The sequence below is a fragment of the Bison bison genome, unplaced genomic scaffold (genome assembly GCF_000754665.1).
Source record: "Bison bison bison isolate TAMUID 2011002044 unplaced genomic scaffold, Bison_UMD1.0 scf7180017864297, whole genome shotgun sequence".
Taxonomy (NCBI): Eukaryota; Metazoa; Chordata; class Mammalia; order Artiodactyla; family Bovidae; genus Bison; species Bison bison.
In genome coordinates this window covers 7,089,001-7,110,689 of record NW_011494869.1, presented here as the reverse complement: position 1 = coordinate 7,110,689, position 21,689 = coordinate 7,089,001, and the positions used below count along the sequence as shown (strand labels likewise).

The window sequence follows — 21,689 nt, the reverse complement described above, 5'->3', positions numbered from 1 at the left end:
AGGGACTCTCAAGAGTCTTCTCCAACACCACAGTTCAAAAGCATCAATTCTTCAGCACTCAGCTTTCTTCATAGTCCAACTTTCACATCCGTACATGACCACTGGAAAAACCATAGCCTTGACTAGACGGACCTTTGTTGGCAAAGTAATGTCTTTCCTTTTCAATATGCTACCTAGGTTGGTCATAACTTTCCTTCCAAGGAGCAAGTGTCTTTTAATTTCATGGCTGCAGTCACCATCTGCAGTGATTTTGGAGCCCAAAAAAGTAAGGTCTGACACTGTTTCCACTGTTTCCCCATCTATTTCCCATGAAGTGATGGGACCAGATGCCATGATCTTCATTTTCTGAATGTTGAGCTTTAAGCCAACTTTTCCACTCTCCTCTTTCACTTTCATCAAGAGGATTTTTAGTTCCTCTTCACTTTCTGCCATAAGGGTGGTGTCATCTGCATATCTGAGGTTATTGATATTTCTCCTGGCAATCTTGATTCCAGCTTGTGCTTCTTCCAGCCTAGCACTTCTCATGATGTACTCTATATAAGTACAATATAACTCTATATAAGTTAAATAAGCAGGGTGACAATATACAGCCTTGACGTACAGGTGCTCTCCAAAAGCTGCCCAAGGAATCCTGAGCTTTGAGAAGAGCCCTCTGGTGGCCATGGCTATAAACTGCACCCCCATAACTGCTTAAGACCTGCAAAAGGAGGGGACCACAGTGGGGAATCTTCCCAACTTTGAGTGGCTGGTGGATTTGTGGAAGGACTGGATAATGGTGAGGTCATGGGGAGTGCTTTCCTGGAGGCAATGAACAATGGAAGAGAAAACTGCATATGTGAAACAGCAGAAGAGAGTCTGTCATGCATTCATTTGAGAAATGGTTGCCTGCTGTAGCTGAGACCCGGCACAACAACAACAACAACAGCAAAATTGGGTGAAGTAGTATGAAAAGGGAGTGAAACTAGTGAGAGCTTGCAAGAGACATCCTATCATTTCAAGCCTATCCTAATCTAACCAGATCACAGTAACCTGAACTGGCCATTTAGTTCATCTGCAGATTTAAATCCTGAGATTCTGTCTCAGTGGAAGAAACAATGGCACTCTTGAACAATTCTAAATTGGCCTCTGGGGAGGGGACTTCTTGCGGGAGGGAAATGCCACCCAGGAGAACAACCTGTTTGAGGATGGACCTAAATCCCCTTGGAGGTGCTGTTTGGTACCCAGGTGTGTCCTTTGGGGCAGGTCAGAAGTGAGAGTTCAATTAGCTTGAGAGGTGTGCTAGTTGAAGGAATGGTCTAATTTATAAAAATCAAATTGTTATAAATTGTCTCCATTTCCTGCTACTTCCACTAATGTAAAGTGTGAGCAGTATCATATCCTCCAAGAAGTGTTTGACAAATCTAAAACGGGGAAGAAAAAAAAAAAAAAAACCAAACAAGTAAATCTACAAGGATTGCAATTTTTGCCAGTCAGGAACATGCTGCATGCATTAGACCCAGGAGCCTCAACTAGATTTTTTCCTAAACTCTGTCAGATAATCCCTGCTCTGATTTCTAGAAATATAAGGCCTTCCACTCATGGGAAGCCATTTGGCTGCTCTAAGAATCCATGGAACCCCTAACCCCTTTACTCTGCTTTATTATTCTCAGTAACACCTACTTGTTCATTTACTGTCTCCCAGTCTCCCCGAATATATATAACCTTCAAGACCATGAGGACCCTGTCTGTTTTGTTCTCCACTGCATTTACAGCAACCACAGTAGTGTTTGTGGGATCTCAGTGTATTTTTGTGGAATGAATGAATGAGTGAGGAGCACGTCAGAGAGCTTATGCTTTCAGCTGCCCCTTGGCTTTGCTGACTAAAGTTGCCAGAATGTGTGGCTGGTCTTCCATGGACTTTAATTCCCCTTTTGTCTGCCTGAATACTACTCCTAGTACTTTTACTCTTCATATGTTATGACCTAGAAATTATTAGAGGGAGGATTTCTTTATGGAAATACAGACCCGAATTCAAATGGCTAACTGCTAGCACAAGGTAATTAATGTTGCTTTTGGCTCAGATTATAGTGAAAACATGTCAATCAGAAGTAACATAAGACTGATGGCATGGGGGCGAGTGTGTGTATGCACTGTTGCCAAAAGATGGCTGACAAATGTCCTACTGGCAGAGCCCTGGGACTTAATCTAGCTTTTCCAAAACAGCAGCAGTGCTCAGAGAAGCTTTATGCTCTGATGTGGGCTGTTGGAAGGAATGTGATGGTAAGAGAGCCTGGGGGAGCTTGCAAATCTCCAAGTGCTTTGTAAAGACAAGAAGGGCCAGCACCACTTGGAAGCTCAGAGGAGCAAGACTGGTTGAACAAAAGGATACGCAGAATAGATGCTATCAGCCAAACAAGCCAAATAAGACACACCTATCAGCATCTCTAACCTGCCCCTCCACTGCTAGCTCCAGCCCCCCACCCTGAAGTAGATTCAGCCTTCACTCATCATCTTGGATACATCATTCAGTGTTCGGTCAGCACACATTTATTAAACCCCTCTATGGGCCCAGTACTGTGATGCTGGGAATGTAAACATGAAAAGAATACAAGCTAGTGAGGGAGGAAGACGTATGAATACATGATCCCAACAGAATTAGCACTGATCTGAGAGCAGAGGCAAACTACCTGGAAATATCAGGCTAGTCTTCCTGTGGGCCTCATTTCGGCTAATTCTTGAAGGGGAAATGTTCTATAAAGAGGGAACAGCAAGTGAAAAAACGTTGAGAGGAAGCATTTAGGGTGCTCAGTGACATGACTGGACATTAAGAGGTGGGCGTGTGTGTATGTGTGTGTTTGAGTGTGAGCATGTCTGCATGCATGTGTGTCTATGCATGCATGTAGGTTTATCTATGTGTTGGAACATGAGCCAGGACAAGCAGATGGGCTGTCCTGTGAGGAGCCCTGATGCCATGTTGAAGCATTTATACTTGAGTTGTCCACTTACCCACATCCATAGATGAGGTACACTGTTGGGGTAAGTATCTGCTGTTTATGAAATGTGCCTTTACAAGATCACAGTGGAAATCTGTCTCATATCATAAGAAAATGGAAATGTGAGACTTGTCAGTGGTCTTTTCTCTTAAAAGTGTGATCAACATTTGTGTGATCAACATAAAAACACTCCTGGCCCCCTTGAGCACAAGGGTTGCAGGCCTATTTGATTTGCTTGCCGGTAGCAGAACACTCACAGGTGGAACAATTCAAGTTTCCAAACTTACAAGTCCTCAGAAGGCATGAAAAAGTAAATACAATTAGCATGTATTCAACATACTAAGTCCTTGGTGGACTTCAGGCAGGCAATAAAAAGGGAATCTTGAAGCCTTGTGAGTTATCCTGAAGAAAAATTTCACACTTTGCAGTAGCAGCTGTGACTCCCAACCAAGCTGATAGTATGTTTGTGAGACTTGGAGCAGCTTACATTTACACAAAGGGGACTTCCCGAATTACACAGAAAAATCTATGAAGCACTGTGGCATTAATGTACAGACTAGTTTATGCTCCCCCTGTGAACAAGATACGACATTCCTAACCATCCAGGCTTGAGGATTTACATACCAACCTTGAGGACTCCAAATTTATGTCTCTAGACCTGACTGCTTCCCTGAATTCCAGATCTATACATCTGGCTGCCTGCCCCCACCACCATCCAGAATTTTAACGAGCACCATTTTCTTGCCTGTCAAACTTAATACATTTAAATCCAAACTCCTGATTTTTCCCTCTGAGCCTGCACCTCAGAACCCTGAAATGTGACTTTTATATAAATTTTATGTGTCACAAATATATTTCTTTTGTTTTTTTTTTAACCATCTAAAAATGTAAAAACAATTCTTAGTTCATAAGTTGTACAAAAAAGGTAATGGGCTGAATTTGGTCCATGATGTAGTTTGCTGACTCCTAATGTTAAGCCGGAAGTTAATGATTTTTTATAGCGCTATTGAAATGTTTCATATTATTTCTAATGTGAATAAATTTCATATTATATGGGCTTCCCAGGTGGTGTTAGTCATAAAGAATCTGCCTGCCAATGCAGGAGATGTAATGTGAATAAATTTCATATTATATATATAAATGAAAAAATTTACTCACCTAAATTATACAATTGAGTAATTTTTAGCATATTCACAGAATTGTGCAGCCATCATCACAATCTATTTTAACATCATAAAATGAAACCCTATGCTCATTTAAGAGTCCGTTGCCCATTTTTGCTCACTGTATCCTTCTCACCCTGTACCCTGGCCTTAGGCAACCACTGATCTACTTTCTGTCCCTGTAACTTTGCCTATTCTGCACATTTTATATAAGTGGAGTCATACAATATACGGTCTTTTGCGTCTGATTCTTTCACTTTGCACAACATTTCAAAGTTCATTTTCATCGTTACATGTATCAGTATTTCATTCCTTTTATTGACAAATAACATTTCATTGTATAAATATACCATTTTGTTTGTTCATTAGCTGATGAACATACAGGTTGTTTTCACTTTTTGGTTTTTATGAATAATTCTGCTAATTAACATTAGTCTACAAGTGTCTGTGTGGACATTTTGTAGGTTTTAATTTATTTGGGGTATATGCTGGGTCATATGGTAACACCATGTTTAACTTTTTGAGGAACTGCCAGACTGCTTGCCAAAGAGGTTGTACAAATTTACATTCCTATCAGCAGTGTATGAGGGTTCTAATTTCACCCTATCTTTGCCAACACCTGTTACTGTCTTTTTGATGAGAGGCATCCTAGTGGGTATGAAGTGGTAACTTAATGATGGTTTTGATTTGCATTTCCTTGATGGCTAGTGATATTGAGCACCTTTTCATGTGCTTATTGCCCATTTGTATATCTTGTTTGGAGAAATGTCTATTCAAATACTTTTAAAATTTATTTATTTTGGCTGCACCGGCTCTTTGTAGCTGAGTGCAGACTTTAGTTGTAGTGAGCGGGGGCTACTCTTCATTGCAGTGTGCGGGCTTCTCATTGTGGTGATTATGCTTGTTGGCAGAGTATAGGCTCTAGGCACTCAGGCTTCAGTAGTTGCAACACATGGGCTCATTAGTTGTCGTTCATGGGCTCTAGAGCTCGGGCTTACTAGTTGTGGCAGATGGGCCCACTTGCTCTGTGGCATGTGGGATCATCCTGGACCAGGGATCAAATCTGTGTCCCCTGCATTGGAGGGTGGACTCTCAACTCTCCAGTGGACTTTCACTGGACCAGCAGGGAAATCCCCTTTGCTCATTTTAAATTTGATTGTCTTTTTGTTGTTTAGTTGTAAGAGTTCTTTATGTATTTTGATTACATGTCCCTTATCAGATTAGTGATTTGCAAATATTTCATTCCCTTCTGTGTGTTGTCTTTTCACTTTCTCGATGGTGTCCTTTGAAGCATAAAATTTTAGAATTTCGATGAAATTGAAAATTCATCTAATTCTTTTGTTGCTCATGTTTCTGACATTGTACCTGACAACCATTGTAACTTAAGGTATAATGATCTTTTAAAATTTTAAATTTGATAATTTTATTTCTTTCTTTAAACATCTCCAAAAGCTACCTATAACATTTAGAATAGATCCTGTATAGTCACCTACACAACTCTGCAAGATCTGATCTGTAACATCCTCTGACCTCATCTACTTTTGACATCTCTCTACTCCCCACCACCACACAGTGTGGCATGTGGGATCTTTGTTCCCTGACAAGGGGTTGAATCTTTGTCCCCTGCAGTGGAAGTGTGGAGTCTTAACCACTGGACCACCAGGGAAGTCCTGGCACCTCCCTGCTTCTCACTGCACCTGACAATGGCTGCTGAGTCTGCCTCTTCCAAGCCATTCTAACCTCAGGGCATTTGTGTTTATTGTTCTTATGCCTCAAAGCTTTTTCCTAGACATCTCCATATCTTATCCCTTTTTCATTCAGTCTTCTGCTCAAATATTGCCTTCAATAAATCCAACCCTGACCACTCTTTCTAAAGGAGTAGCTGACCTCAGTAACTTGCTACACTTATGACATACTACACAACCGTATATTAAAAAACAGATATAAATGCTTTATTCTTTCAACATATTCCAGTACTATAAGGGTGGTGCCTGATAGAATAAATAAAAATTACACATGAAAAAAAGAAAATCAGAGACTTCCCTGGTGGTCCAGGGGTTAAGACTCTGCCCTTTCAATACAGGAAGCGTAGGTTCAATCCCTGGTTGGGGAACTAAGATCCCACATGCCATGCAATGTGGCCAAGAAATAAACAACAAACAAGTGAACCTAAAAAAATTTTTTAAAGAGAAAATCATATAAACACATTCTTAAACCCCAAGAAGTTCTAGAATACAGAACTCTTTCACTATTTCACAGGAAACACTGCTCTATTCTTCAAAGCACACACCTCTATCTGACCTTATATGACTATATAGTTCATTCTGTGTCTCCAGTACTTGGCCTGTGATTGGTGGCTCAATACATGTTAATGTTACACTTAGAATCAAGATAATAATAGGTACTGAGTGTGCCCTTTGAAGGCCAAAGCTATAGGCCGGAAGGAGGTAGGATGGGCAGGTAGATGGCAAGGAGGAATGGGAGAGCTAAAGGGTAGGGATGTGAGGGAATGAGGAAGGGTAAAGAGTAGAGTAGGACTGTGAGCTCAACCACCTGTCCTCCAGATGCTTCCCATCTCATTCTACTAGTTGGTTCCTCTATGGTTTTCCAACAAAACTTACTATATTATAGATAATCTTGAGTAGGATATGCCACGTGTTAAGAGCATGGGAACTTTAGTTAGTGGGAGGCAAAGTCCCGTTTTTATTGTTAGGGGCTAAATCTGAAGTACTCTACAGTGAGCAAGCAGCACTAACAGGTTAGAACAATTGAGAATAGTGTTGTCCAATATTTGACTATTGAGTACTTGAAATGTGATAGCCTGAATCTGAGATGTGCTGTAAGTGTAAAACACACATCAGATTTTGAAGACTTGGTACATGAAAAGAATGTAAAAATATTAATTTTAAAATACTGATTACATGGACTTCCTTGGTGGTCCAGTGACTAAAGAATCTGCCTGCCAGTGAAGGGGATACAGGTTCGACCTCTGGTCTGGGATGATTCCACATGAGCAGGGTAACTAAGCCCATGTCCCACAACTATTGAAGCCTGAGTGTCCTACAGCCTGTGCTCCATAGAGCCCATGCTCCACAACAAGAGAAGGCACCACAATGAGAAGAGAAATGCAACCAGAGAAAGCCCGTGTGCAGCAATGACACAGAACAGCCAAAAATAAATGAATTAAAAATAAATACTTTATAAAAAAGAAAATATTGATTACATATTGAAATGACAACATTAAATATACTGGGTTAAATAAAATATACTGTTAATTTCACTTGCTTTTTTTTTTAATGTGGCTACTAGAAAAATTAAGTTACGCATATGGCTCACAAATGTGGTTAACATTATATTTTTATTGGATCATCTTATATGTTCCTTAAAACCCATAGGAATAATGTCTGGTACCTAGAAAGTTTTCAGTAAATACTGGCTAAATGCATTAAAGCCAGCTGCCTGAGAAGGGTCTTTAGACTAAGAATTGGCAAACTCTGTTTTCTCCAAGCAAACTGTTTGTACATTTAGGCAAGAACCTGAGTGCGTGGACAGGGCTTAACAGTGAGGAAAGTGATGGAAATGTGTGAGGCTATTGATTTGCTTGAGATTGCTGTGTTTTTTCTCCAGCTGTATTTACACTCTGCTTCAGTGAATAAATACCACTTAAGCTGGGTTGGCCTAAATGTTTATTTCTTTGAGAGCAACATTTCTGAAACATAAGCACTTGTTTTATGGTCTGTTTTGGGAGGCAGATCCATATGATTTTTCAAATACTGCTACTGCTCACACAACTTGCAACTTTGGAATTGGACCAATTCATTGGCTGCTGAGTTGTTACCACCCATTTAGAAATTGCTTCCCAAATATATTTTGTCTCAATTTGGGAAATAAGGACATCAAAGGAATTAAAGGGCTTGATAAATTGTGTAATAGCCTTGTGCTCTTTAAAATAGTTCTTCAAAAAGTTGCATAGATCTCTTTGATTTTCTGCAATGAACAACTGACTCCCTCCTTTCCCCCATTAAATGGTGCTTGGGAATTCCTTGACAGTTCAGTATAAGGACTCTGCATTTCCACTGCTAAGGGCCTGGGTTTGATCCCTGGTTGCGGAAGAAGTCATATGGTGGAGCCAAAAAAAAGTCAGCAGCTATCTTGACATTCCAGGTCCTTTAAGTGAATATGAAGCAATTGTAAGCAATTCTAGTGTTCAGTTCCTGGGATAGTTGAAAAAATTTTTATTTCAGGTGGGTAACTTAAAAAAAATAAAAAGAATATACAACAATTTGCACTGATGAGTATATGGGTTTTGATTTCCAAATATATAATACCTTTTAAACATTAAATACTGATTTAGTAAACAGTGTCCATAAAAACATGCATTGTGAGATGTTCTCGATCCTGTATGACCCAGATATGCAGGGACTACATCAGTTCTCCTCTTTGAGGTGTTGGGGAGGCATGGTTGGTACCACACTGAGCTGCACTGTGGCTTGTTGAGTCAGTGCTTCTGAACACAGAGTAAACAACACCTTGTCCAGACAGTGGGATTAATATGGAGCAAGACCAATGGTCTTTCCCAGTTATAATATTTAGCTCTTCCAGGTTAAAAAAGTCATTGTTCAAAAACAAAAAATAAACTACTTAAGATAAACCATAGAAATGATTTCTGTAGTTGGAAGAAAAATTAGGAAAGAAGGTAATGTTCTCTGGTGATACTATGATGGTTTCAAAGTAAAGGTATTTAAAGCTCTTACACCAAGAATAGTCTTAGAAAACAGAGAAATGAAGACAAAGGAAAGATTCTGCAGTTTGAAGGACTTTTTTGCTTTGCTGTAAGTGAACACTGTGTACCTAACAGGCACAATGAGAAGTAATGTTGTCTGACACATCTTTCAGATTTTAAATCTCAGACACAGTGCATGTAGTAAATCCTATAATTTCTAGCGTATTCACCTTTCAAAATTCAACAACAAAAAGAAGCTTAAATTAGGATTTCCAAGAGTTAAGATCACCATCTCAGGCGATGGAAAGGTCTATCCGGGGGTCTGTGGTGACTGCTGGTATAGACAAGGCAGAGTTAGGATGAAATCCTTTATTCAGAACATGCATTTACAGTGTACTGTTTATTACTTTAACTCTCTCATCACACCTTCTCATTAGAGGATCATCTCAGCAACCAATATATAAAAGGACACAGATTTTTAGCAATGTAAAGCCTATATTATTGAGCACCACTTCTGGAAGTTAAGCATATCTTACCTGCAGCAAAGGCATCAGCTGCAAACCCAGTGCTTGCTCATAGAGCAAGTTCAGCTCTGCACAACTGGAGAAGGAGAGTTTGGAGGTGTAGAGGTAATAGTGCACATGTCTGAATGTGGAACCATCTCTGTCGATGAACAACCTCTGGTTTTCTGAAGAGGTCAGTGCTGAAGCCTCTTTCCATAGCAGTGAGTCTGGGAACTGAGCAAGTTTGCTTCTGGGAACTGAGAAATGCCAGCCCCCGACATTGAAATGAAACAAATCCTCTGCTGACTCATGAGGCATACCAGGCTCCTCCTAAAGAGAAAATGAAAAGAGATCTATGCAATAAAAGAAAATAAAAAGCACCCATATTGGAAAGGAAGAAGTAAAATTATCTCTATTTGTAGATGATGTGATCTTGCAATAGAAAATCCTGAGGAATTCACTAGGAAATTACTAGAAATAAGTTCAAGAAGGTTGAAGGGTATAGATCAATATAAAAAATCAACTGTATTTTTATATGCTAGCAATGAACAATAAAAAATTGAAGTTAAGAAAACAATTCCATTCACAACAGTGTCAAAATGAACAAAGTATTTGGGAATAAATTTAACAAAAGAAGTATAATACTTCTACTCTGAAAACCCCAAAACATTGTTGAAAGATAGTTTAAAATACCTAAATAAATGGAAAATCTTTCCATGTTCATGGATCAGAAGACAATATTGTTATGGTAGCAATACTCTTCAAATTGATCCCTATGAAACACAATCCCTATGAAAATTCCAACTGATTTTTTTTCTTTTGCAAAAATTCACAAGCTGATGTTAAAATTCATACCCTATTATTGGCCAACAGAGGAAGAATGATTTTCTCCTTGCCTAGGACAGCTCAACCAATGAGACACTGCCACAACTCAGCCAATGAAAAGTCACTAAACTTCAAACTCCCAGTTTCCTCCAGTGTATTTTTTTTTAATAACAGCCCTTCCCAACTTCCCCTTCTCCTCTACAAAAGTTTCCTCTCTTCCACTTTACCAGTCTTGCATGTGGTTCACCGTAATTGCATGTCCTGAGTTGCAGTTCTTTACTGTTCCCAAATAAACTCGTTTTACTGGTCAAAAACAAAACCTAATTGTTTCAGGTTAACAAATTCTAGGTAAAAATTAGGCACGTTGAAGTGATTGGGGTGCGATGTACCGATATTTCTAATTTATTTTTAAATTTATCAAAAGATAAGATGAATCAATGGAGAAATGGATAGAGGATATGTGATTAAACAACTACAGCAAAATGTTCATCACAGAATCTAGGTGGTGGCTATACAGTTTCACTGTAAGATTCTTTCAAACTTTCTAAATGTTTCAAAATCTGCATTAGAATGCTGGGAGGTAGGGGAGATTGTTGCTCAATGGAGGAAAAGTCCAATTCTCCAACAAAAACCTGCCATCTCCAATTTTGACATCTGGGTAAAGAAAATAAATGCATGCCATGAAGAAGGGAGTGAGGTTCTTTTCTCTTATAAGAAGCCTGATTTAAATATTCAGATATAAAGAAAAACAATTATACATGTCATGTTTGAGGCTAGATTAAAGGGGACATGAAGAAAAGGATTATAAATTGTAAAATGGTGACAAGACTCTCAGAAGCAAAGGTGGAAAAACCAATCTAATAAGCTAATCTAGGCTTTTAAACGGAGAAGGCAATGGCACCCCGCTCCAGTACTCTTGCCTGGAAAATCCCATGGACGGAGGAGGCCTGTTAGGCTGCAATCCATGGGGTCGCTAAGAGTCGGACACGACTGAGCGACTTCACTTTCACTTTTCACTTTCATGCATTGGAGAAGGAAATGGCAACCCACTCCAGTGTTCTTGCCTGGAGAATTCCAGGGACAGGGGAGCCTGGTGGGCTGCCATCTATGGGGTCGCACAGAGTCGGACACGACTGAAGTGATTTAGCATAGTATAAGCTTTTAAAACTTCCCTGGTGGCTCAGACGGTAAAGCGTCTGTCTACAAAGCGGGAGACCTGGGTTCGAGCCCTGGGTTGGGAAGATCTCTGGAGAAGGAAATGGCAATCCACTCCAGTACTATTGCCTAGAAAACCCCATGGACAGAGGAGCCTGGTAGGCTACAGTCTATGGGGTTGCAAAGAGTCGGACAGCTTTTAAAGAGTCGCAAAGCTTTTAAATCCTGGCCTTTCTAAACATGGCTAAGGCTGAACACGACAAGCTGAGAGTAAGGATCTCACCTAGACCAGAAAGCATAAATATGCACGCAAACACGATTTTGCTTTCTATTCTCCTTAAAGGTGATTAGCTGGCCCTACAAGGGCCTGTAGTTCTTGAAAGACAAAAGGCTTCTTGTCAGATTGACTTCAGGAAACAGGGTAGCCTGTAGTCATCACTGCTGCTGCTGGGGCTAAGTCGCTTCAGTCGTGTCCGACTCTGTGCAACCCCATAGACGGCTCTGTTCCAAAGAGTGTATCTGTCTTCCCCACACTGATTCCTCAACCCTAAAGAAGATCAATCAGTTGATCCTGCTTCCAAATCAATTTCTAGAACTACCTCATGGTCTACATACAGGACCTCAACTCCTCAGAGCCAGGGTTTCGTATCTGGAGCTTTCCATCATGCTTCAGAGAGCTGCCCTCCAACCCAATCCTTCCGATCCCCCACCCGCCATTACGTTCACCCACCAGGGCACCGCTTTGCCTCAAAATCAACATTCCCCAAGCACTGAGATTGAAGAACTTTACCCCGTCCGAGGCACAGCCTCACCTTTCAGACCTGGAGTCCCACCCCCCATCCCCAGAGTTCCTTCAACTGACAAAGCAGGCACATTCTTCTGACTCCTCCAAACTAGACCCCAGACTCTTCAAAGCTGGGCCTATATCCACACTGTGTCCCAGAGTCAGGTCCCTAACCCCACAGCCCCAGTCCTCGACCACATCGCACCCATTCCCTGTTTTAGTGTTTTTGGTGCCCCCGCCAGGGTGGGCTCCATACCATGGTCTAGGCTCCAGAAGCGGGTGGACAGGCACGTGACCAGGAAGATAACGGACCTCGGGAGCGCGGCGGCGCGCGGGGCGAGGCGGGGCCTGGCGGCGCTGGGCGGGGCTTGGCGCGCGACAGGAGGTCTCGCGGGCCGCGACAGGTGAGCGACGCAGCGGGGCAGGCGGGCAGGGATGGCGGAGCAGTGGGAGCTGGACGAGGAGGGCATCCGCCGCCTGGGGGCGCTGACCCTGGAGCAGCCCGGTAGGGCCCGGTTGGGAGGGTCTGGGCCGGGAGCCCGGGGTTCGAAGCTGAGGGGAGCAAACTGAGGGCGAGGCAGAGGAACCTGAGGTAGTCACGGGGGAACGGCGGCGGAGGAGCGGTCTCTGAGGTAGAGGAGCGCTCCCTGAGGTAGAGGGCCCTCCCCCTAAGTTAGAGGAGCGGCCCCTGAGGCGGAGGAGGGGTTACGCTGAGGTAGCAGTGAAGGAACTGCAGTTACCGGGGAGTCTGGGGCAGAGGGCGAGAAATTGAGGGAGGGGAGCAGAGTCTAAAAGGGAGAAGGAGAAACGGGGTTAAGCGGACTCTGAAGCCAGGAACAGAGAACTGGACTAAGTGGAAGGAAACTGAGCCCCAAGAGGGGCTACTAGTGGGAGAAGGGAAGCGCTGTGAGAAAGGCCGTTCGAAGTTGGGGTGCTATTGGAGGAGACACGAAAGGTTGATTTTGGCAATTCCGGAAACTTCCACCCCAACTTGCTTGATTAGGGTGAAATAGGTAAGGATGTTTCTTGATGAGCCAGCCCTCTCTTCGTCCAGTCTTCTCCTCTAGAACTTGGCCATTTCCTTGATCCATCTGTATGTGTCGCCTCATGAGACTCGAAAGGAGCCTGAGGTAAAAGGAATAGTAGCTGATAGATCGAAGCGTTTAGATCGCTTCGTCCTGAGGTGAACCTGGCGGAGTGACCTCTGACCCCACCTTTGACCTGGGGTCTGAGTTACTCAGCTTGCTTTTTTAAGTTTTTATGGAATAGAAATGTTGGAAAAGTTATCAGCGTTCCTGATTCTATTTTGAACCCCCCCTTTTTTTTAACAGTTGAGGAAAATTAGGTTTAGACTCATGCCCCAAGTCGCACAGCCCTAAGTAATCCAGCGATGGTTTATTAATCCAGACTCTGATTCCAGAGCCTGTCCTCTAACCACAACAAAAAGTTGCCTTTCTTGCTTTCTCTAGTACTTTTTATTGGGGGAATATGCAATAATTTGGTTTTATTTTATTTAAATTTATTTAAAATGTATTGAAATTAGTATATGCTGGTAACAAATACTACATGATGGTTTGGTGTGCATATCAATAGATTGATGTAGGTATTTCAGGTTTTTCTTTTCCAAACCACTTTGTGCTTCCCTAATTTGAAAAGCTTCATTGGCTTGACATACTGGTGTACCTTTCTTTCTTTCTTCCTCTCCTTTGTTTTAAAAAATTTATTCAATTTGATTGGGGGGGGCGCATATGCCTTCCATTATCCAGCTAGAATAATATGTGGCAGTATTTTTTGGGGGGGGCCCTTCTTTGCTTGTTTTTATTATATGTGAATAACAAAATTAATTTTGCTCATTCTGACAATTCAAACAATACAAAAGTCTCTAAAGTAAAAAAATATTATTCCCTCTCCCTCCTTCTATACTTTTCCACTGCTTTTACAAACATATTCTTTTTTTTTTTTTAAGGGATAGAGCATATATATCAATATGATTTGGCAATTTGCTTTTTTACTACCAATAAAACATAGATATCTTTTTTCTTTCTTTCTTTTGGCTGCCACTTGGCTTGTGCAATATTAGTTCTCCAATCAGGGAATGAATCCAGGCCTGGGGCTGTGAGAACATGGAGTCCTAACCAGTGGACTGCCAGGGAAGTCCCATAAATGGTGTTTAAAGCCATGGGGCTGGATAATGTAGATAGACAATAGAAGGCTTAAGACTCAGCCCTAGGGCATTTCAATGTTTAAAGCTTAAATAGGGGAGAAGGAAAGTGATGTTTTGGAATTTAATAAAGGGTAAATGGCAACCCACTCCAGTACTCTTGCCTGGAGAATCCCATGGTCGGAGGAGCCTGGTAGGCTATAGTCCACGGGGTCACAAAGAGTCGGACACAACTGAACGACTTCACTTTAACTTTCACTGTATCAAGTAATTCCCTGGTGGCTCAGTCAGTAAAGGATCCACCTGCAATGCAGGAGACTGCCTGCAGCCCAGGAGACCCGGGTTCGATCCCTGGGTCTGGAAGGTCCCCTGGAGAAGAAAATGGCAACCCACTCCAGTATTCTTGCCTGGAAAATCCCATGGACAGAGGAGCCTAGCGGGCTACAGTCTATGGCGTTTCAAGACTTAGCAACTAAACCACCAGAGGAGTCTGTGGGCTGCAGTCTATGGGATCACAACAGTTGGACAGGAGTTAGCGACTAAACCACAACCACTGTTTCAAGGAGGGAGTGGTCAGAAGTGTCAAATGCTATTGACAGTCTGAGCAACCTAAGGCAGAGAAGTGTCTGTTAGATTTGGCAACATGGAACTCATTGGTAACTAACTAGGGAAGAGTAGGGAGGAAGCAAGCCAGGCCGTGTTGGGATGAAAAGGGAATAATATGTGAGGGAAAAGAAATAGAGAAGATAAAAACTTTTGCTGAGAAATTTGGCTATAAAGGATAATGCATAAGTGGAATATTAGCTAGAGGATATGAAGTGGAATTAAGAACAAGTTTTTAAAGACATGATATCCTAGAGCATATTTGCAGGCTAATGATAATTACTAGGAAGGAAGATAAAATATGCAATTATATACTTTTTGGTTCCTAAAAATAATTCCATTAATTAACTTATTATATGCATACTATAATAACTGTACTATGAAAAGTAAGTCTTGAGCCCCAACCCCCCTCCTTGGCCCTGCCCCAGTTTTCCTTCCTGACAGTGATCACTGTTTCTAATATTTTGGATAGCTCTCTCTACATATTCTCTACATAGATGAGCATTTGTACTTACTTTATAATTTTTTATTATGGCAATTCACAAATATATCCAAGAGTAGAGATGACAGAATAGTGAATTGCAATCAACCTAATATCAATAGTTATCATCAGTTCATGGCCAATCTTCTTTCATCTATACCCTGCCTATCATCTATCTACCCTCAGTCCCCTGAACTATTTTTTTTTAAGATTTATTTATTTATTTTTTACTGTGTTGAGTCTTTGATGCTGCTCATGGGCTTTCTGTAGTTGCAGAAAGTGTAGGTTACTCTTTAGTTGTGATGCAAGGGCTCCTGATTGTGGTGGCTTCTCTTATTGCAGAGCATGGCCTCTAGGAGCACAGGCTTTAGTAGTTGTGGCACATGGGTTTAGTTGCCATGAGGCATGTGGGCTCTTCCAGGAGCAGGGATGGAATCTGTGTCCCCTGCATTGGCAGGTGGATTCTCAACCACTAGACCACCAGGAAAGCTCTGTGCACTGTCTAGTTTGAAACAAGTCCTAGTCATATGACTTAGCCCATGAATATTTTAGTATTTATCTTCAAAAGATTAGAACTATTTTAAAAATCACATATAAAACCTAAAAATATTTAACAGTAATTTCTTTCTTTTATTTTTGACTCTGCTGGATCTTCGTTGCTGTGCGCTGGGTTTTTCTAGTTGCAGCGAGCAGGGGCTGTTCTCTAGTTGCAGTGCATGGGCTTCTCATTATGGTGGCTTCTTTTGTTGTGGAGCTTGGGCTCTAGGTATGTGGGCTTCACTAGTTGTAGCATTGTTTTCTTAATATAATTATAAACTTATGGATTTAAATATTTTGGTGTGTTCCAGTCCCTTGCAGTTATTATAATTGATGCTGAATTTGTCCTGAATTTAGTAGTGGGAGATCTTTCATGTAGATTTCCGAGGCCTTTTTATTTATTTACTTGAAACTGTTTCATCATTATTATAAATAAGCTTTATTATTAATTCAGTTTGTAAGTGAACTATATAAATAGTTTTCTATAAAGGGATTACTTGTTTTCATCAATAAAACATGTTTTTGCCCAGTGGAGTTATTATAGCCCATGAAGTAAAATTGGAAGATCGTTCTGTTGTTCTTGAGATCTATAACTTTCAATGTTTGATTTGTTCTACAGTCTATTTGTCTTCACTCTATAACTGTTGAAACTGAGTGCATAATCTCTTAACTGTGTGTGTTAGTCGGTAAGTCATGTTTGACTCTTTGTGACTGTAGCCCACCAGGCTCCTCTGTCCTTGGAATTCTCCAGGCAAGAATACTGGAGGGGTAGCCATTCCCTTCTCCAGGGAATCTTCCTGACCCAGGGATAGAACCCAGGTCTCCTGAATTGCAGGTGGATTCTTTACTATCTGAGCCACCAGGAACGCCCAAGACCTGTACTTCATACGAATCATCAAAGAACATCTGTCCCAGTGGCAGTTTATCATTTGATTGATAATTCTAGTTCCCTTTAAAAATGTTAAAACGTCTGCTTTTTGAAATAGAATACAGTGAAAGGCATGTGAAATGCAGCCAGGGCAGTGAATGAAATCATAACTGACCTTAGCTTTTGGCCCATGGTAACAAGACGCTTACTCCTTGGAAGAAAAGTTATGACCAACCTAGATAGCATATTGAAAAGCAGAGACATTACTTTGCCAACAAAGGTCCGTCTAGTCAAGGCTATGGTTTTTCCTGTGGTCATATATTGATGTGAGAGTTGGACTGTGAAGAAGGCTGAGCGCCAAAGAATTGATGCTTTTGAACTGTGGTGTTGGAGAAGACTCCTGAGAGTCCCTTGGACTGCAAGGAGATCCAACCAGTCCATCCTAAAGGAGATCATCCCTGGGTGTTCTTTGGAAGGAGTGATGCTGAAGCTGAAACTCCAGTACTTTGGCCACTTCATGCGAAGAGTTGACTCATTGGAAAAGACTCTGATGCTGGGAGGGATTGGGGGCAGGAGGAGAAGGGGATGACAGAGGATGAGATGGCTGGATGGTATCACTGACTCAATGGACGTGAGTCTGAGTGAACTCCGGGAGTTGGTGATGGACAGGGAGGCCTGGCGTGCTGCGATTCATGGGGTCGCAAAGAGTCGGACACGACTGAGTGACTGAACTGAACTGAACTGAAAAAGATTCTCAGTGTATTAGGTCATTGCATACTACAGAGCTACCAATATGGTGCCCTCAAAGTTGGGATTTTTTTCCCTTTTTTTTTGAGATATAATTCACATCCTGTAAAATTTAAAGTATGCATTTCAGTATCACTTAGTGCATTGTATAACCATCACCACTGTCTAGTTCCAGAGCGTAAAAGGAGACCTCATATTCTTTAGGCAGTCAGTCCTTATTTCCAGCTCCTCACAATAAGTGGTCCCAGGCAACCAGAAATCTGCTTTCTGTCTCCATAGATTTGTTTGTTCTAGATATTTCATATAAATGGAATCATAGAATATGTGGCCTTTTGTGTCTGGCTTCTTTCACTGAGCATGTTATTATTAAAGTTCATCCATATTTTAGCACAAAGTGTACTTGATTTCTTTTAAAAATTATTTATTATTAATAGACTTTAATTTTTAAAGCAGTTTTAGGTTTACAGAAAAATTGAGCAGAAAGTACAGAGTTTCCATATATTCTTCCTTCATCACACCTTCCTTATATCCCCTTCCAGTTTTCTTATTAATAATACCTTGCATTCATGCAGTATATTTGTTATGGTTGTTGAACCAATAATTATACATTATTATTAACTAAGATCTATAGTTTACATTAGGATTCACTCTTTGTGTTGTACAGTTCCGTGTGCTTTGACAAATATATAGTCATGTGTACACCATTACAGTATCAAAAGAACAGTTTCACTGCCCTAAGAATCCTCAGTGTTCTACCTGTTCATCCCTCCCCCACCAGTGAACCTCTGGAAACCACTGACCTTTATCCTGTTGCCTTTTTCAGAATGTCATGTAGTTGTAATCATACAGTATATATTCCCTGGGAACCACTGATTCTTTAAAAAAAAAATCTTTTAACTGATGTATAATTGACATATAATATTAACTTAGTTTCAGGTGTACAACATAATGGATGATGTTTGTATACATTGCAAAATGATCATACCAATAAGTCTATGTAACATTTATCATTTTACATAGTAACAAAATTTTCTTTTCTTAGAATGACAACTTTTTAAGATCTACTCTTAGCAACTTTCAAATATGCAATGCAGTATTAGTAACTAGTCATCATACTGTATATCATTGATATTTTTAGTGTTACCTTTTTCAGAATATTATGCAGAATGTTTTCAACCTGACTTCTTTCATTTAGTAATGTGTATTTAAGGGTGCTCCATGGCTTGGTCCATAGGTGATTTTATTGCTGGGTAATATTCCACTATATGAATGTACCATAGTTTTGTTTATTCATTTACTTATTGAAGGATATCTTGGTTGCTTCTGAGTTGTGGCAATTATGAATAAAGCTGCCATAAACATTTACATTCAGGTTTCTGTGGGGACATAAACTTTCAACTTACTTGAGTAAATACCAAGGGGCTATAATTGCTAGATCTTACAGTAAAAGCCATGTTTCAGTTCAGTTGTCATGCAGTCATGTCTGACTCTGTGACACCATGGACTGCAGCACTGCAGCATGCCATCTTTAGCTTTGTAAAAAACTGCCAAACTATCTTTTAAAGTGGCTATTCCTTTGCATTTCACTAGCAGTGAATGAGAGTTCCTATTGCCCGCATGCTCTAGTCTGAATATTTGTGTCTCCCCCCAAACTATTCATATGTTGAAATTCTAATGCCTAATATGATGGTAGTAAGAGATGTGGCCTCTGGGAGGTGATTAGGTCTTGAAAGTGAAGGAAAGTGTTAGTCGCTCGGTTGTGTCCAACTCTTTGCAACTCCATGGACTGTAACCTACCAGGTCCATGGAATTTTCCAGGCAAGAATAATGGAGTGGGTTGCAATTCCCGTCTCCAAGGGATCATCCTGACGCAGGAATTGAACCCAGGTCTCCCACATTGTGGGCCGATTCTTTACCATCTGAGCCACCAGGGAAGCCCTCATAAAAGAGATTAATGATTTTATAATGGAGATCAAAGAGAATGTTCCCTTGCCCTCTTCCACTATGTGAGGACACTGGAGAAGTAGGCAGTCTGGAACCTGGAAGAAGGCTTTCACCAGAACCTGGTCATGCCAACACCCTGAACTTGGACTTCCAGTCGCCAGACTGTGAGAAATAATTGTTGTTTATAAGCCACTCAGTCTAATTTACATTTTTTAACAATTCTCAAAATTTTTGGTATCAGGATTCCATTACACTCTTACTTAAATATTATGCAAAGAGCTTTGGTTAATGTGGATTATTATATCTATTTATATTTACCATATTTGATGTTGAAACAGAAAATTTTAAAATATTTATTTGTAATTCATTAAAAGATAACTATAACATACCCATTACATGTTAACATATATAATGTCTTTTTAATGTCTTAATTGAAGACAACCATATTCTCATATCTTCTTCTGTGTTAAATATGTTGTTTGAAATATATATATATATATATATATATATATATATGAAGTCATGCCTTATATAGATATATAGTTGGAAAAGGGGAATATTTATTTAGGGTATGTCAGCTCTTCACTAATGCGCACGGGCTTTCTCTACTTGCAGAGAGTGGAGGCTACTCTTCAGTTGCAGTTTGCGGGTTTCTCATTGCAGTGGCTTCTCTTGTGGAGCACAAGCTCTGGAGTGCACAGGCTTCAGTAGTTGCTGCACAGACTCAGTAGTCATAATTGGTGGGCTCCAAAGCACAGGCTCAGTTGTTGTGGTGCACAGCTTTAGTTGCCCTGTGCCATGTGGTATCTTTCAGACTAGGGATCCAATTGGTGTCTCCTGCATTGCAAGATGGATTCTTAACCACTGGACCACCAGGGAAGCCCTCCCGGAAGGAAGAAGTATTAAAATAGCATTTTCAGTGAATTTCCTTCTTTGCATATTTCCTTCAGTGCATATTTCCTTCTTTGCTATGACATGAAAACTGAGCAAGTGGTAGTTTCTTAAAGGTTAGTTGTATCTGAAATCTAAAACCATATTGTTGAACTTTTTGTACTCTGTTACATTAAAATCCATTGGTACATCAACATGATGCATCCATCATTTGAAAGATATTAACTCACTGACTTATGTAGATCTTCTAAATATTGACAAATTTCATTATATAACATTAAAAAATCATATTTGTTAATATCATCACAAATTTCAGTAGAGAGAGCTTTAGGTTTTGGAATCTGTCAAGTTTATGGTGGCAAATACAAGTTTATCAAAATTCTAATTTCGGCTTGGAAGCTTATATGTTAATAATTGACAACAGTTATTACTTGTTTTGACTGAAGTGATGGTCTCACTTTATTTTTAAGAAAATGTCTCACAGCCATTCAAGTATGTCAGAATTTTATAGTAACAATAGTTACCTCCCCGCCAAAAAATGGCTAGTTAAGCTGGCATCTTGAAACCCACATAAGTGTTTTCTTGCTAGGCATCCACCATACTTCACTATGCAGCAGAAATACTTCATGCATACCTCCCATTTAGGAACACTATATAAAAAAGACATACTCAAGGGTCAAGATTTACTAAAATTAACCATTTTTACTGCTTTTTCAAGGGCATTCTTAAGAAAACGTGGCTCTTTTTTTAACTGCATGCATATAATGGTGAAGAATACAATATTATGACTAAGACTAAAGTTTGATGCCACTGCCTTAAGTCATTCTAAGGCCTCAGTAGTTTTTGCTTTTATACCATATGTGTAAATATCAGCATAGTAAAAAGAGTTGTTAATATTTTAATATTATTATGAAAATAATTTTTAAAAATAGTTTTGATTTTGTGGACCCCTGTACATGTCTCAGGGACCTCCAGGGATCTAGGGACGATGTTTTGAGAACTGCTACACTTTGTTATGACATCTTTTAGCTTTTGAAATTTGTTTTGAAATACTAAGTTAAAAGTTTCATTTGTTTTGTGGATGTATCTTTTTGGAGTGCTTTCATTCTTTAGGGATGCTATTCTGTTTTTTGTTCTTTTTTGTTTTAAAAACCTCATATACAATTTGATTGTAAACCTTTTCTGTGTCTCTTTGTTAAAGTGCGTTAAGTTTTCTATACTTTTGGCTGGGCCAGAATCACTTTTCTAGTTTCAGGGTTTGGAGCTCCCTCTTCTGTTGTGTTCATGAAGAACTAAAAATAGGGCTTTAAGCTTCCTGAGATCTGCAGTCTC

General features: G+C 40.3%; 2 protein-coding genes across 2 annotated transcripts in view; one reads left to right on the top strand and one right to left on the bottom strand.

The window, feature by feature from the left end:
• KCTD19 (potassium channel tetramerization domain containing 19) overlaps nt 1-12,427 on the bottom strand; it is a 27,710-nt gene extending 15,283 nt beyond the window's left edge. Inside the window, exons 1-2 of the mRNA XM_010851046.1 lie at nt 12,382-12,427; nt 9,395-9,691 (exon numbers count right to left, since the gene is read on the bottom strand). Of these exons, the coding sequence (XP_010849348.1) occupies nt 9,395-9,691; nt 12,382-12,384 (300 nt within the window). The 5' untranslated portion in view covers nt 12,385-12,427. The remainder of the gene's footprint in view (nt 1-9,394; nt 9,692-12,381) is intronic.
• A 133-nt stretch (nt 12,428-12,560) lies between these two features.
• Nucleotides 12,561-21,689, top strand: part of LRRC36 (leucine rich repeat containing 36) — a 62,486-nt gene continuing 53,357 nt past the window's right edge. The window contains exon 1 of the mRNA XM_010851044.1: nt 12,561-12,630. Coding sequence (XP_010849346.1) covers nt 12,561-12,630 — 70 coding nt within the window. The remainder of the gene's footprint in view (nt 12,631-21,689) is intronic.